General features: G+C 41.5%; 2 protein-coding genes across 2 annotated transcripts in view; both read left to right on the top strand.

Annotated features, from left to right (window-relative positions):
* The window catches only part of dub (duboraya), an 8827-nt gene extending 5942 nt beyond the window's left edge, over nt 1-2885 (top strand). Inside the window, exons 3-7 of the mRNA XM_070983055.1 lie at nt 85-153; nt 484-558; nt 668-916; nt 1101-1583; nt 2112-2885. Of these exons, the coding sequence (XP_070839156.1) occupies nt 85-153; nt 484-558; nt 668-916; nt 1101-1583; nt 2112-2138 (903 nt within the window). The 3' untranslated portion in view covers nt 2139-2885. The remainder of the gene's footprint in view (nt 1-84; nt 154-483; nt 559-667; nt 917-1100; nt 1584-2111) is intronic.
* Nucleotides 2886-5374: 2489 nt separating this feature from the next.
* Nucleotides 5375-12955, top strand: guca1d (guanylate cyclase activator 1d). Its single transcript, XM_070983883.1, has 4 exons — nt 5375-5944; nt 9550-9699; nt 11661-11748; nt 12721-12955. The coding sequence occupies exons 1-4, from the start codon at nt 5750-5752 to the stop codon at nt 12843-12845; spliced, it is 558 nt and encodes a 185-aa protein (XP_070839984.1). The 5' UTR covers nt 5375-5749; the 3' UTR covers nt 12846-12955.
* Nucleotides 12956-15454: the final 2499 nt, after the last annotated feature.

Here is a 15454-nt window from a genome sequence, read left to right as displayed (position 1 = left end):
GTGCACACCTTAGTAGCTGCTGGTCTTCTGTAAGTAATACTAAGAAATTATAGTGGATTAATATTATAATGGTTTGTTTACCAGGAGAAGCCAGTCAGACGCCGACCTCCTCGCTCCTTACAGCTCCCCAAAACACACGGAGACGACCAGGAGGTGAGTGTGAGAGAGAGAAAGAGACATAAGGAAACAACAGGTTGTATTTAAATGGAACCTTTGATCTCACCAACAACCAGAATTACGATTAAAACAAAATCAATTAAACCTTAAGTTCACTACTAAAACCACAAGTAAGCACTTTTTAAATATAAAATATGTACAGTTAATGCACAAAATAAACATTTGTATTAACTATATTACGAACAAACCAAGTCTCACCTGATGACAGCAAGCAGGTGCTTGCTTCCTCCTAGCTCTGATCTTAAAGTGTGTGTGTGTGTGTGTGTGTGTGTGTGTGTGTGTGTGTGTGTGTGTGTGTGTGAGCAGCCACCAGGTGTCACCTCTCCTGTACCTGCCAAAGTACCTGCCAAGAGGAACTCTGCTCTGATTGAGAAGCTCCAGGTGAGTCCAGGTGGTTTCTGTTGGACTCTGCTGCCCTCTGGTGGTGTGGACAGAGAGCTGCACCCTGACATCACTCTGACATCACTCTGACATCACTGTCTGTGTGCAGGCCAGCCTCGTTCTCTCTCCCACGGCCCTGCTGCCCTCTCCAAAGAGCCCTGGCTTCAGGCTGCTGCCTCCCACCTTCCCCCCCACCTCCCCTGGCTCCAGTCCAGTTACCATAGTAACCACCTCTTCCACCACAACCCCCACCAGCCCTGTCACCACCTCTCTGGTTACGGAAGAGGAAGGCCCCGCCTCATTTGAAGCCCCTCCCACTGTGGGGGAGGGGGCCATCCTGTCAAACACCAACATCAAGGTGAGTCAGTGAGTTAAAGGATTGTTCCTCCATTCTCCTCAATGTGTTGAATCTTTTGTAGGAGGGGTGGGGGACCTTTAACGACCAATTAAATAAAATCAGTGGTGTGTTTACTCAAAAAAAAAAAGCTTCTGAATGCAATGACCTCACCTGTGTGTGTCTGCTCCCATTGGTCCTTCTCCAGGGCAGAGCTCGCCATTCCATCAAGCGACGTCCTCCATCCCGCCGCCACAGGAAGTCCAGCAGTGGAGATGAGGTTGGTGTTGCCAACAGGGAAGAAGATGCATCTCTGAGCTCCCCGAGTGAACCAGAAGACAAAACAACAGGAGGAGGCGAGGAGGGAGGAGACGTTTTCAACCAGGAGGGTCAAACAGATGAGGTGAAGGAGGATAAATCAGAAGCTTCAACGCGTCCTGAGAAAAACGAAGCCCACGAAGAAGATCGCTCAGAGATCAGCACAGAGGTCACTGAGGAAGAGGAGAAGAAGAAGGAGGCAGAGGAAGGATCTACGGGAGGAGAGGAGGGAGAAGGATCCTCATCAGGACGAAAGGAGGAGGAGGAGGAGGAGGAGAAAGAAGCTCAGGGGAAGAACTCCGAAGAAAAACAGGAAGAAGATTTGACTGAAGGAGTGACAAACACAGACAGCAAAGAAGAAGAGGAGATCAAGGTGATTCCTGTGTGAACTGTACAATCGAGAGGCCAAAAGACACAAAACAGGCTTCAACACTGAATTCTCCAATTTATCCAACTAAACTTTAGAGAGAACCACACCTTTATTTCTCATTTTCATTGCATTACATTTAGATTTTAGTCAGAGGTCTATTTTCTGATCTGCTTAATCAGTGTTGGGAGTAATGTGTCACTTTAGTGGACAACTGTGGAAGATAACCAACGCAGCCCATTCTGCAGATTTCCCAATTTATGATCCGACATCACCCGCCTTTAAGGTGGTACAAGATAGTTCAGGAACTGTTGGAGGCTAGCTGGTGGACATAGTGGAGCACTTAGCAGCTAAAGATCCAGATATTTCCTTCAGCAGTTGGTAGAGACCAAAACAGACCTAAAAGACAGTGAAAATTGGACTTACATTTATCAGGTAACACAAAGTAGAAATAAGCAACTGTTCACCAACAAGTTCAACAAATCAACTTAAATCGTGATGATTTGTCAATGTTGTGTTTTCTTTCTCCCACAGGAGACGAGTCAGTGTTCAGTCCGATGAATGATCAGACCTGTGGCTGGAAGGAGCACCGCAGCCATGTTGAGCCCCTGGGATGCTGGGAGGGAGACCCTGCAGCAGCGAGGCCTGATGGAAAAGGCCTGTCTGAGAGTCTGGACTCCGTGCAGACGAACATTTCTAAAACTCTGATAAAGCGAGGAAACCGAGTGCAAGTCTCTCTTCTGTCTTACGACGTTTCCTTGAAAAGAATCGCCGATAATATCAGGAGTTTAACTGAAGCTCCAGCTTTGATTCAGAACGAAAAGCAGCTCGACAAGAAGACTCCTAAAAGAGCCTTAACTCATCCTCGATTCAAAGCCTTTTTACGCTGCAATGCTGCATTTGTTTGTTTTTGTAAGAATCGAATGTGTTGTTTTGTTTTCGTGCTCATGTTTTCCTGCTGTTTGGTGCTTTGACGATGATGATGATGACGACGACAACGACAATGATGATGATGATTTGTGATGTTTGGTGTCTGTACATTTATTTATAGCACCAAAGCTTTCTGCGCAACAAAATGCCATGCCTGTCTTGATGTCAGCGTTCAGACAGGACGCCTGGTGCCTTATTCCAAAGATTTATAAAAAATACTTTTTCACATGGAGCTTTTCGTTGTTTTTAACTGTACAAAGACTCAGAGGGTCATGAAAGTGTAAATTCTGTTGTAAAGAAAAGTTTTAAAACTGAAGATGCCACATTGTGCCTTTAAGTCTGAAACTGGAATCGATTAATAAATGCATATTTTCGCTACATTTGTGGTTATCTGCTCTTTAATGTCTTGTGTGAGTTCTCATTATGCAGAAAGGCCCAGCTGTACTCAAAACATTGTTGCTAATCAAGGGGAAACTGATTTTAATTACTTTATATCCTGGTAGGTTGTTTAAGCTAATATCTATGCGGCCTGGAGTAGCAAGTACAAGATTTCCTTCTGAAATTTGAAGTAGATGTATACAGTATCATTACATGAAAATACTTCACCTTAAATTTGTACTTAGTAAAGCACCTGAGTAAAGAAATTTAAACTCTCCCAACAAATGACTACAGACACAAACGACCTCAAAGAGACGCAAACATTTAACTCATCTGCAGCTTCAGTTTATTAACCTGTTCACACAGATTTCTGGAAAAAGGACATCCATCTGATTATCAGGGGAAGGTTTCATGAAGCTGAAAGTGAAAAAAGAGATTTTTCTTATCCGAATAGAGAATCCAATGATAGTTGTGTCAAATTAAAAAAAAAATTAATAAAACAAATTAAAATATGATTTGCAATGTTAAGATATATGAATAAAAAAGGAGAAAAGTATTATTTGTCATCCCATTTTTTGGTGCAAAGGGTGAATCACAGCTCAGTGATAACACAGGGCTTTCCACAGCTCCACATGATTCAGTAACTCTTAATCTACTCAAGGTTTCTACCTGGAAAAGAAGGACCTGGACAGAGATTCAGAGAGAGGAGGAAACCTGGCTGCTGCTGCTTGCTGTATTTAAATCTTATTCTGGATAATCTGTTTGATCCTCTGATACACTCACATCCAGTCTAACTGTGGCCTGAAATAACACAGATCAACAAAAGAAGGCTGGAAACTGAAGATTCACTGCCAAAAACTCCAAACCCGGAGCCCAGAGGCATGCTGGGAGAGGACATGGTTATAACAGGTGCTCATGGCTCCTGCTGCGACATGAGTTTCTACACTGTGATGGATACCGTCAGTTCACCAGAAGAAGGAGAATACGACTAAGACTAAGGAGAAGAAGAGGAGGAAGGAGGAGAAGGAGAAAAAGAAAAGAATATAATAAGAATAATAAGAACAACATATTCATACAGCGCGTCTCCAAACAAAGTTACAAATTAATTGAATTAGCTTATCTAAAAAGTGATTTTAAAGATGTGACTGATTCTGCAATCACATCATTAAGAAGTCAACTACAAGTCCCACAATGCAGTGCTGTAAGAAACCTTTTGGAGCAGCTAAATCTGAACCTCATTTGCTCTGTATTTCACTCTGGTTACTCTTTAAATAAAACAACCAGACTGAGGCCCCAGTCACGCTATCAGACGATGCTGAAGGCTAAATGCTAAGGATAGATTGTAGTCCTTTAACATGCCAGTGGTAACTTCCATCACTATCTGAATCATTAACATGACTTTTCCACTGTGGAGTCTAATTAAAGCTCAGCTCTGATTAAACCTGCTGGCAGGACGAGCTGCTGACACTCATTGTTTCTGAGTAAAGCTGCTGATGCTCAGATCCTGCTCTGATTGTCGGGGTTTTGAATGTCATTTAGATAAATGACTCGATCTACCAGTTTAAAACCTGATCGCCGCAAATGCTTTTTGTTATATTAATATATGTATATGATTTATTGTATAACAATATAAAATATCTACGCTAAAACAATCAAACAGGTGTTGTTTGTTCACCTGATATTCTGAAATAACTGGACAAAAGATTAGCCTGTCAGATTCCCAGGGTTCCTCTGATGTTGTCAATATGAGTTTAAAAGGTTTAACTGGATCAATACCAGCAGCTCTGAGCCTATTACAGTTACTAAGAATGAGAGAAGCTGCACAGAAACAGATGAAATGTTGAAGTGTCAGCACAGAAGAAAAGAAAGAACAGATTAATTAATGGAAGCTGAAAGAGACACGAAAGACAAACATTTTTGAAATTTGGTCAGGATATGAATCCTACTAATCAATAAATGTCACATTAGGACTGGAGTCAATTTGAAGACTTCTTCAACGTGGAGATCACAGAATGTCAAGTTTCGCTCAGTGGACGAGAGATCCAGACTGAAGGTTGTGCTTGAAGGATTTCACAGAATTTTGACCATGAAAGACTGTACTTCTGCACAGTACTTGAGTAAATGTACTTAGCTTCCTTTCACCACAGTTTTGATGCATCATGATGGAGCAGGTCTTATTGAAGCCCACAATCTTTCTTGTTAAAGTAGCCACTAAAGGCCTGCCTGGTCAGCCGCCTCCTCAGGTGGACATGTCCTGCGATGGCGTCACAGTGGGGAACCTCTCCGTCTGAATGAGGACACCCAGGTCAGCCTGTTATATAACCATCCTGCTTCCAGGGCCAGCCCCACTCCCTCACCCGAACTCGGCAGGGTAAAGCCTCTTGGCTCGGCCTCTGGCAGCAGAACCCTGCAGCAGGACGGCTGAGCTCATTAGGGAGTTATTTTAGGTGCTTCCTTGGTTTTTTTCTCAGAGACCTAAGAGGGTTAGAGAGTCCTGAGGTTTGCTCTCTGGCTGCAGAGTGAAGTGACTGCAGCCTGGATGTCGGCCGGCTCCTGCTGCTGAAGCCTGCTGGCTTTTCTGCAGACACCTGGGATTTCTAACCTCTTTGACTCCTTTCGTCACTTTTCTTCTTCTCTGTCCCAAGACAAGGATCGCGGACTCCTTCATCAAGCTCGCATTGCTTTTGATTCCATCAAACATTCAAAGCTGAAGATTAAGAGCTGCACTTCTTGTCTGAGGTCATTTGCTGGTTTTGTCTTTTTTTTTTTTTTAAACCCAGCTCCGGTCGTCATCTGCTCCTTTGGGGTGAGGAGAATCCCTCTGTCTTCCTTTTCTGCCTCGGTGCACCTGTAGGAACGCACCAATGGGGAACCACGGCTCAAACCTGGACGACATCCTGGCAGAGGACATGCACCACTGGTACAACAAGTTCATGCGCGAGTCTCCGTCGGGCCTCATCACGCTGTTCGAGCTGAAGGCCATCCTGGGCCTGAAGGGCATGACGGAGAACGCCAACAGCTACGTGGACCAGGTCTTCTTCACCTTCGACATGGACGGGGTGCGTTTCACACACTCACACTTAAAATGTTAAAATGATAAGAAGCAGCAGAATAAAAGCACAATATGAATAGAACAAAAGTGTCCTTCTGAATGCAGAGAGATTCTACTCCACTACATTTATCTGACAGCTTTAGTTACAAATAGCTTTTGTTAAAGGACCAGTGTGTTAGTTTTAGTGGCATTTAGCAGTGAGGCTGCAGAGTGCAACCAACTGAGCTCCCCTCGCCTCTCCCTCCCCTGTGGTGACCGCTTAAAGCGCCTCTCCAAAGCCAGTGTTTAGTTTGTCCTTTCTGGGCCACTGTAGAAACATGACTGTGCAAAATGGCGGACTCCATGAAGGAGGAACCGCTCCCTCTGTAGCTATGAAAAAGCCAATAAAGGTGGTGGTCTTAGTTCTCTTGGTGGCCCCTGGGGGCCGCATGCAGCTCATTATTATTCTGAAGGATAAGGTGACAGAAGGTTTGACAGAAGGTGGACTGAAAACCATATTTTATTGTGGTTTATTTGGCCGAGGGTCAGTAGTTGGAAATTATCCTCTTAACTAACACTGGCACATTTACAATGATGTTGATCAGTGTGAAAACAAATAAATAAATATACACAGTACATCTAAGAAAATTAATGCAATATTTCATAAAAAAGGTTATGAATATTGAAATCTCTGCATCTACAATGTAAAGTTCTGAGCTCCATCCTGTCCAACAGGAGAGGAAAAGTAAAAAATAAATGCAGTTTATTGGCATTTCTCTATGGTGAATCAGGTGTCTTACAAACAATCCAGTGAATAAGTCTGTCAAATAAAACTGACCTGAAATCTGATTCAGCAGTTAAATTATTGGCCATTTGTTTATTGAAAATAACTTGTAATATTATGTATATATCATGCAATATTCGGGAAGTGTTAGAGAAACATGCAAAGGACTTGGTGCTGTTCTGCCACTTAATGAACAGTAACTGAATAAACTGTTTCATTCGGTCAAACAGAGACTTTAGGACCCAGCTGCATGTTTCGATTCTGACTTTCAGTTTAGGAAGTGGCTCCTCCATCACTGCTGAGAGCTGCTTTGACTTCTAGGAACAAAACGTACAATCAAATGTGACTCGTCTGGATCAGTGACTTCAGTCCTGATGCAGAGAGTCGTGTGATGTTCACAGTGGACACAGGAAGTCCAGGCTGATGTCACTGATGTTGTGACATTTCAAGTGTTTATACAGAGTTTGGTGTAAACTGTTGACTAATGTCTTCTGTTAACTGGCTTTTGGAGGTGCACTCAGCCAGAGAGGAAGTACACTTTTGCTTTTCGAGAAATAAAAGCACAAAAGTTTAGAACATTAACAAAACTGTGCTTTAAAGGTCAGGGTCACAATCTTTTAAGCCTGTCTTAAAAGCACAGTCAGGAGCTCATATGAACACTGACAGTTCTTTCTTGCTGTAATTATTCTTATTTGTTTGTTGGGGACATTTAAAAGATCTCGTCTTTGCTCAACAGGAGGAAACGCTAAGAGGAAAGATTACAGTAAAAAAACTGTCACATTCGATGGCTGAAGTTTCACATTAGATTCAGGTTATCTTTGAAATACATAAATCTGCATTCAGACGGACCTTTGATGTATTCAAATATTTACTGAGACAGTGAAGGACGACACAGAGCCACTTTATTGTCCCACACTGGCAGGAAAGGCAAAAAGGCAGCAACATTTTTACACTTAACTGATCTGGGGCCTTTCTACGAGACATTTTAATTCATGAGCAGCACTGCGTGATGGATTGTACTAATATTGCCAGGATCAGTAAACTTTCTGAATGTTCACTGGCTCCCTGTCTAATGGGCTTAGTGTTGGCATGCAGAGCTATTACCTCCGCTGTGTGTGTTCATGACCAGCTAAGTGGATTCAGTGTGATTCAGAGTGTGTGGTGTTGAGGTTCGGTGAGGATATTCTCAGAACTCGGAGATGAGGGGAGATCAGAAGTTGTTCCAAGAAAACTCAGTTTGATACACAGTTTGTGTACACTGGACTGCGAGGATGACCGAACATTCAGAGATTTCTGTGCTTGCATGAAAAGTGCGTATAATAAATGTACAATAACTCTCAAGTAAATGCATATGCAGTAGGACTGGGGGATAATTCAATGTTGTATTCAGTGATATTTTCATATCCCGTTCATCATTTTTTGAAAATCAATCTGATTATTTAATTAACGAGAGACATATTTGAATATTTTTGCTGGTTTTCTATCAAAGTGAACTGAATCTCTTTAGGGTTTTGGAGCAAAACATTTGAAAATGTCACCTGGAGACTGAGAAACAGTGATGAGCTTCTATTTTCTAGTTTCTGATATTTCAGAGACAAAATTATTAATTGATTCTGCAGGAGAATAATCAACAAACTTTATGTGCAAGAGACGTACAAACAAGGAAACACATCCTGTGATACGATATGACGCATCGAAGCAGAGGCTTAGGGTCGGGTTTTGTACGTGAATATTTGTGTATGTTAATGGTCCATACATATGTACATATGTGAAAGTATGTTGAATGTGTGTGTGTGTGTGATTGTTCAAGTATGCCAGCTTTGCTTCCTTCAGAGGACATATTTCTAGACTACATACGCGGCAGCAGGTCAACGTGTTTGTCCAAAGTGACCAGGTGTTATTTCCCAGTTGTGTGTGTGTGTGTGTGTGTGTGTGTGTGTGTGTATGTGTGTGTGTGATGAGATGTCCCGGGTTAATCCACCATGAAGTGGACCAATTGAAAAGCTCCTGCATGCTGTAAATAATGAGTCCAGACATAAATGTTGCATTCAGGTAATATCAGCAGAATGGGAAACAGGAGTAACACCTGTTGCTCTGCCCTCCTCTGGTTCTGACCAGTGCTCACACAGTATCCCAATACGGTTAGCTTAGCGCTAAGCTTGCAGCTACACCAGATAATCAGCTTACAATAGTTTCTTTTGTTGTGTTACACATAATTTACACAAACAAACAGTGAAAATCTCTTCTAAAATGAATTGAATCGATTTTATTGGCATGAATATGGGGATTTTATTGGCCAGCGGTGGTGCAAGTCAGCAGTGGGAGAAATTGTTGTGATGTTCATACCTAAACGACTGAATAGGTTGATTGCCAACGTCTCCCAAACTGACATATATCACCCCTGGAGAGAACCAGTACACACCGACACACTCACAAGTTTACAAGGGGTGACTTTGTACAGACTGGATTGACTGATGATCATAAAGCTGAAAATCTTTCACACTCTGCGTTGATCTCATACAGGTGGAGCTCGATCTCCAGTGAGGTCAACAGGCAGAATTAGCGGCATTTTCCAGATGACTAAACTAAAGGAGAAACCAAAGATGAGAAGTCTTCGTGAAAAGGGCAGCATACTAATCATAAGCAATACTTTTATATACCTATACGCTATGAATCAGAGCAATGCCTCTGCAGTTTCCCTCTACAGGTTTGATATCCAGCTTTAGCTCTGGAGAGCTGATGAAGCTTCCAGAAAAAAAAGGCCTTAACTTAAAAACAAAAATGCATCTTTAGAGACACTGAGCTCCACAGCCTTATGATGGTTTGACCTCCCTTCTTTCTGTCTGCAGGACGGTTATATCGACTTTGTTGAGTACATCGCAGCCATCAGTCTGATGCTGAAAGGAGAAATCAACCAGAAACTGAAGTGGTACTTCAAACTGTTCGACCAGGACGGCAACGGAAAGATCGACAGGGAAGAGCTGGAGACCATCTTCTCGGTAACAATCACGCAAACGCACAGCATTGTGGAGCCACCAGTGAGACACGAAGCACATGAATGAGTGCAGTTTCAGGGTTTCAGTCACTATCAGCTCTGATCATGTGGTCGCATCTTCATCATCACAGAGGAACCAGACCAAAGCCTCGACCAGGATGAAGATCACAGGGGGGGAGGAAATATTTACTGTGCCTCTCACTAATTTAACTCGTCATTAATCCTGGTGAAACTACAGGACCTGGTCTGTAACAGACGAGGACATTCAGCAGGACAAGAAGAAAGAGACAGACGAGTTTAAGGGGAGACAGAGACACTGTGAGAAGTGAATTTAAGTCAAAACTTTCACTTCTTCTCAGTCAGAACTTAGCAAAGTGTGAAGACACAGACATAAAATACATTGATATCTTTCAGTGTGAAGTGCATTTCCTGGGGTTCTCTTATCTTATCTTATCTTATCTTATCTTAAATTTCCCTCCAGAACAAACATCCATAAATCCACATTTAAAATTTTCTTCAGTATCAAAGTGACCCACTGCAAACAGGAACCACTAAGTTGATTCAGCAGACTTTTAGTGGAGCCGATTTGATTAAATGTAAACAAATATAGGTTAAAAAACAGGTCTGTTAATTGAACAGCAGTATTTACCTGAAGCTGACATTATAACAAATTTGATGAGCATTTACGGGGTCTTAGGCCTATGTGTTGGTGTTAGCATGTCCCCCAGACATTTATGTTGAGTACATTGCAGTTCTCTATTGAAGTTTAAAGAAATGCAGTTTGAAATAACTTGTCACAGCCACACAGCCCTGTTTCAGCTGGTTTCTCTGGAAGGAAAACAGCTGTGTGATTTGGATGAAATGGAAAGTGAGTCCCATCACTATCTAAAAAAAACTCATATTATGGAGGGAAAAAAAGGTTGTCAGTGTTTCTTTTAAAATGTATTTAGTTGCTAATTTGATGTATATAACTGTTACGTACATGCACACTCTGACCTTCTGACCTTTATGAATTAAAACTGTCCTGTAAATCCATGCAGGGAGAGCACAGCTGTCTGCATGAAACAAGAATAATCTCATTCATTTGCTCTCAAATTTTAGAAAGACACCAAAACATGTTAGCCTGAATTTAGCAGAAAGCTATTAAAATGAATGCACAAAACATCTGGATGGAAAGGGGGCAAATGTATTTTAGAGCTTTTAATAAATGTAAGGGTGCAAATAGAAGGTTATGATGAAGAGCAGCAACTCTGAAACACTTTGAGTAAAATGACCTACAGAAACTGTTGCTCTGAGTGAATCAGCAGTGCTGAGGCTGCTGCTCCACTCACAGCGACAGAAAAGTGGGCTGGATTAGCTCTGAAATTAGACGAGTGCTAATCTGCTGAATGAGCTCAATCTATCAGCCAACAGGAAGCTGCTGGAAGTGGGTCGAATGACCCCATGCCAGTTACTGTGGACCTCAGACCAGTGCGTCCAGTCTGCTGTGAAAGGTTAAACCCTCTGTGGCTCCAAATGAAGGATCCAGAATTAAATCACATAAACTACATTTTAGCGCTCAGGATAATCGGGCCATAATTAAATGTCACCAAGTCAAAGGAACCTGAATCTAAATGAAAAACAGATATTGTGAATTGGAAAAGTCAAATCTAAAATCCTGAAATGAAAAATAAAATTTTAAATCTAACAGACATGGAAACATCAAATAACACTTAATTTACCATTTTCTCATTTTATTGTAATTCTGGGAAAAATCCAATCAGATTATCCTCATAATCTTTGACTCATCAAATTTCATCTCAATCATTAAAACATAAGCGAAGAAACTTGGAGAACAAAAGTGCAGACTCTGACCTTTCAAAGGTTTTTAAAAATCTTTACATCAAGCAGAAACCCTGGACTTGTTTTTCTCTCCTGTTTTTGAAATTTCTATCAAACTCAGACTGTGTGTGTCTCCCCCTACAGGCCATCCAGGACATTACTCGAAACAGAGACATCGACCCTGAGGAAATTGTGTCGCTTATATTTGAGAGGATCGATGTGAAGGGAGAAGGTAAAGAACAAGATGCTGCCGATATTATTAATAACAACAATGCTAATGGTTCTGCTACTATTATTACCAGCAGTGCCGACGTTAGTACTACTACAGGCCAACATATTACTACATGGGCTCAGGAACACTTCGCACAGTTGTCGGTAAACACAGTTGGTTTGCAAATGATTGCGTTCTGTATTTATTTACACTTTATACAGAGTCCCAGTTGTTTTGGAATTGGGGTTCTAATGGTAGCACTGGACAGAGAAAGGCACCACCGTTCATTTTGAGATTGGCCCAACACTGCTAATAAAGTGCAGAATCTACATGTATGCAGACGATAAAGTTCTTTACTTAAAACCAAAATAAAAAATAAAAATTCAGAGAAAAGCTTTGCATTTCATAAATGTTACTTAACCCTCAAAAAAAAAAAAAAAAACCCCAAAAAAACAAAACAAATCCAAGCTATTTGGGCTATCCAAAATATAGATGCATGGAAAACTCCTTCATAGTTAGCGATGAGGATAAGAGCTAGTCTACTAGTCTACATACTGAAGTGGGCCACTGGATCCTTGCCTACAGTGGAAGCTGCATGAAACCAAAGTCATCAAAGACTGGTTGCAGTTCTGATCACAGCAAAGACATCTGTAAGCAGGAAAGTCCTCATTGTGTACAATGTCATTCTCCTTACTCACCCACTCCCCAGAAACCTAACAGAGCTGACCACTAATGGTCACACAAATCCACCAGTACAGGCTCTGGACACCTCCTGGAAATCTCTTGAGCCAAAAATGCTGCGTTCAAGTGCAACCAGAGCCTCCACCTGGACTCAGCTAGGAGGTCTACAGGGGAACAAACTAGTCTACAGGCTTTTAAACATCAACAGAAATCCAGCTACATATGTTTCTAACTATCCTGTTGTTTTATTGTTTGGGTTAATGTCTGTATCCGTGTCTTCCCTCAACTGTCTTTTGACTTTTGACCCCTCAGGTGAGATGACCCTGGAGGAGTTCATTGAGGGAGCCAAAGACCACGATGACATCATGGACATGCTGAAGAAAATGATGGACCTGACACCGGTGTTAGTCATCATCGTGGAGGGCCGGACGGAATGAGAGCGAAGAGCCGGAGGTGCACCAGAACAACAAAGACTAATAGATATGTTATGATATTATTAAATTATGACAATGATCAACCCTTACTCCCTTCAAACAAAGAGAAAAGACTCGCAGAGCGAGGCGGTGGGAAACCATGGACTCTGAAAATGTGAAACTTTGCGATGGACTGTGATTGGCTGTCCAGCCTCTGAGCATCCGGCTGCTCCTCTCTTCTTGTCTGCGGTTATCAGGCTGAAAAAGGAGCTTGTGCTTGAAAAACATGTCTGAGGACTACGATGATTCTGTTTTCCAGCGTCTAACTTGATCCTTCAGGAGTCCAACAAAATCCAGTCGCAAATCTGACTTTCATCTCACAAATCATCCAAAATTGTCCCAAAATGTTCAAACCCACAGAACTGTGTCTTGAATGATGGTGATGAGTCGAGTTTCCAAAGACACCCAATATGTCCTGGACTGGGTGTCGAACCTCCATACCTTTTGATACGTACTGAATTGTGTCTGTAGCACAGAGTATTGAAACTGTCCACAGTACCACATTTTGTCATTGAATGCTTTGTCTGATTAATAATCTACTTGACTTAATCTGTGATCAGACAGAACCTGATTTCATTCAAATTTTTGCCAATTTTAGACTCTTATATAGACCAAGTTTTTGTGCGTCTGTTCCTGTTTTGACACATTCATTCATTCATTAACATTTAAGGATTTTTGTTAAACAAAACAAACATTTTGTACTACACTATTATTCAGTAAAATATTGAAACTTATCAGAATCAGGATTCGGCACTAGTACAGAATACTTTCTAAGGATACCAAAGCCCTGAAACTTCAGCCAGATTTGGGGCGAATGTGTCTAAAATGAAGCAGAAAACGTTGAACATTTAGCAGCCATGAAAACCACTGAGCCTTGTGTTTGAATATTTCTCTCAAAAATGTTATTCTTTGCTTTACTTTACTTAAAATTCAAGGCTCATGAGCTTCAGACTATATTCAAAAGGTTTCAAATTCATTGACACCAGAGAGAGGAAGAGCAGGGGATGATAAAGTCAAAGCAGGATGAAGAAATTCAAGAACTATGCTGGCATAAAGAACAGTTGTCAAATACTGAGGATGGAGCTGATCAGCTTGTTCCAGTATTTGGTTGGAGGTGTGGCTGCAAGAAAATTCAATATTACTGACATATCAATTATCAGCCTTTAGCAAAGTCATATCATGACCTAATTTTAGGTGATTTTTGTACAAATTTCTGCTGTAAAAATGAATGACTGAGCAACCTGTAAACCAAAAAAACTAACAAAATCAGTTACTGAAGGACACAACTAACAAATACTTTCATCATCGATTCATGTGCTGATTGCTTTTATAGTTAGTCCATTATAAACCATTTACTCTATAAAATGTCAGAAAAGAGAGAAAAATGCCCATTGAATGTCTTGTGTCTTTTGCCCCAAAGCTAGAGATTCAGTTCACTATCACGACGAGTTTGGTTTGATGTCAGGCAGAGCAGCTGAACACAGTTCGTTGTTTCTAATGTCATTGTATTTATTTTACATGTTATTTAGCTGATATTAGCCGTATTGCTTTTACGCATGGATGTCTGAGAATATCTTTATTACCACTGACGGTGACCACGGCTCGAGGTCAGCCCCGTCTCTGTGAGCATGCTTGGCAGTGTGTCCCGAGATGAGCTGGTCTGTGCTCTGCAGCCGCTGATCCTCTTAATGCTGTAAAAGGTTCAGTAGCCTGAGCCGTAATGGAGCAGATTTACAGACAGCTTCACCACCACAGAGGTTTCTGTTCTGAAGGACAAGCTCGGCAGCTGCCTGCCTGCCAGCTGGAGGAGGACAATATTAACTAAAGGCTCAGAAAACTTCCTGCTTTAAAACAAAAAAAACAGACTCAAACAGTCCCGTTCTTTTTACAAACACCTGTGAAAAGCCATTAAACTCCATTTCTTGCTTTCACCACGGAGCTGAGCAGTGTATCCAAGGACAAAATAATCCTCCATAAACTGATCCCTCGGCTCCTCTGGCACCAGGCCAGTCCAGAAATTCACCCAGGCCAATCCAGGCCAAACTAGACCATCAGGACGGTCAAAGTGTTCCTAACTACAGAAAGTTTTTCCTGCATGTAAAACCTTCAAACTGTCATTTACTTGGTTTTATTTTGAAGGACTGCAGAATTCCTTAAACTGCTTCAATGTGTTTTCAAATCTTTGAGAAACTTTGATATAAATCAGCAGCAGCGATCTCTGGATGCACAATGACATGTAAACATTGTTACTTTACAGCTTAAGTTGTTAGTTAATCTCGTGAGACTGGTCGCTTACTTTGAAGTTCAAAGGAGTCTACTGAATGATATGAGTGCTGTAAACCTTTTTATTTTTATATGATGACGTGTGAGACAAGATCAAGACGATGGAGGAGAATGTTTGGACACTGAAAACTGATTATGAACTCAGACTTGATGGTTAGAGTTGAGGAAAAGAGGACATTTTGTCCTCAAAGCTGCTCACTGATAGACGTACAGTCCGATCTGATCTGCAGGTTAGCATCAATGCTAACAGTTCTTATAGTGCAATAGAGGTTTTACAGTGAAAATGTGTG

The sequence above is a fragment of the Chaetodon trifascialis genome, chromosome 16, assembly GCF_039877785.1.
Source record: "Chaetodon trifascialis isolate fChaTrf1 chromosome 16, fChaTrf1.hap1, whole genome shotgun sequence".
NCBI lineage: Eukaryota > Metazoa > Chordata > Actinopteri > Chaetodontiformes > Chaetodontidae > Chaetodon > Chaetodon trifascialis.
This window is presented reverse-complemented; position numbering and strand designations above follow the sequence as displayed.

Excerpts from the sequence above, each read along its gene's own strand:
- guca1d (XM_070983883.1), top strand. The coding sequence starts at position 5,750 with ATGGGGAACCACGGCTCAAACCTGGACGACATCCTGGCAGAGGACATG. Across the intron at positions 5,945-9,549 it reads TCACCTTCGACATGGACGGG|GACGGTTATATCGACTTTGT; the intron begins GTGCGTTTCACA and ends TTCTGTCTGCAG. Across the intron at positions 11,749-12,720 it reads GATCGATGTGAAGGGAGAAG|GTGAGATGACCCTGGAGGAG; the intron begins GTAAAGAACAAG and ends TTGACCCCTCAG.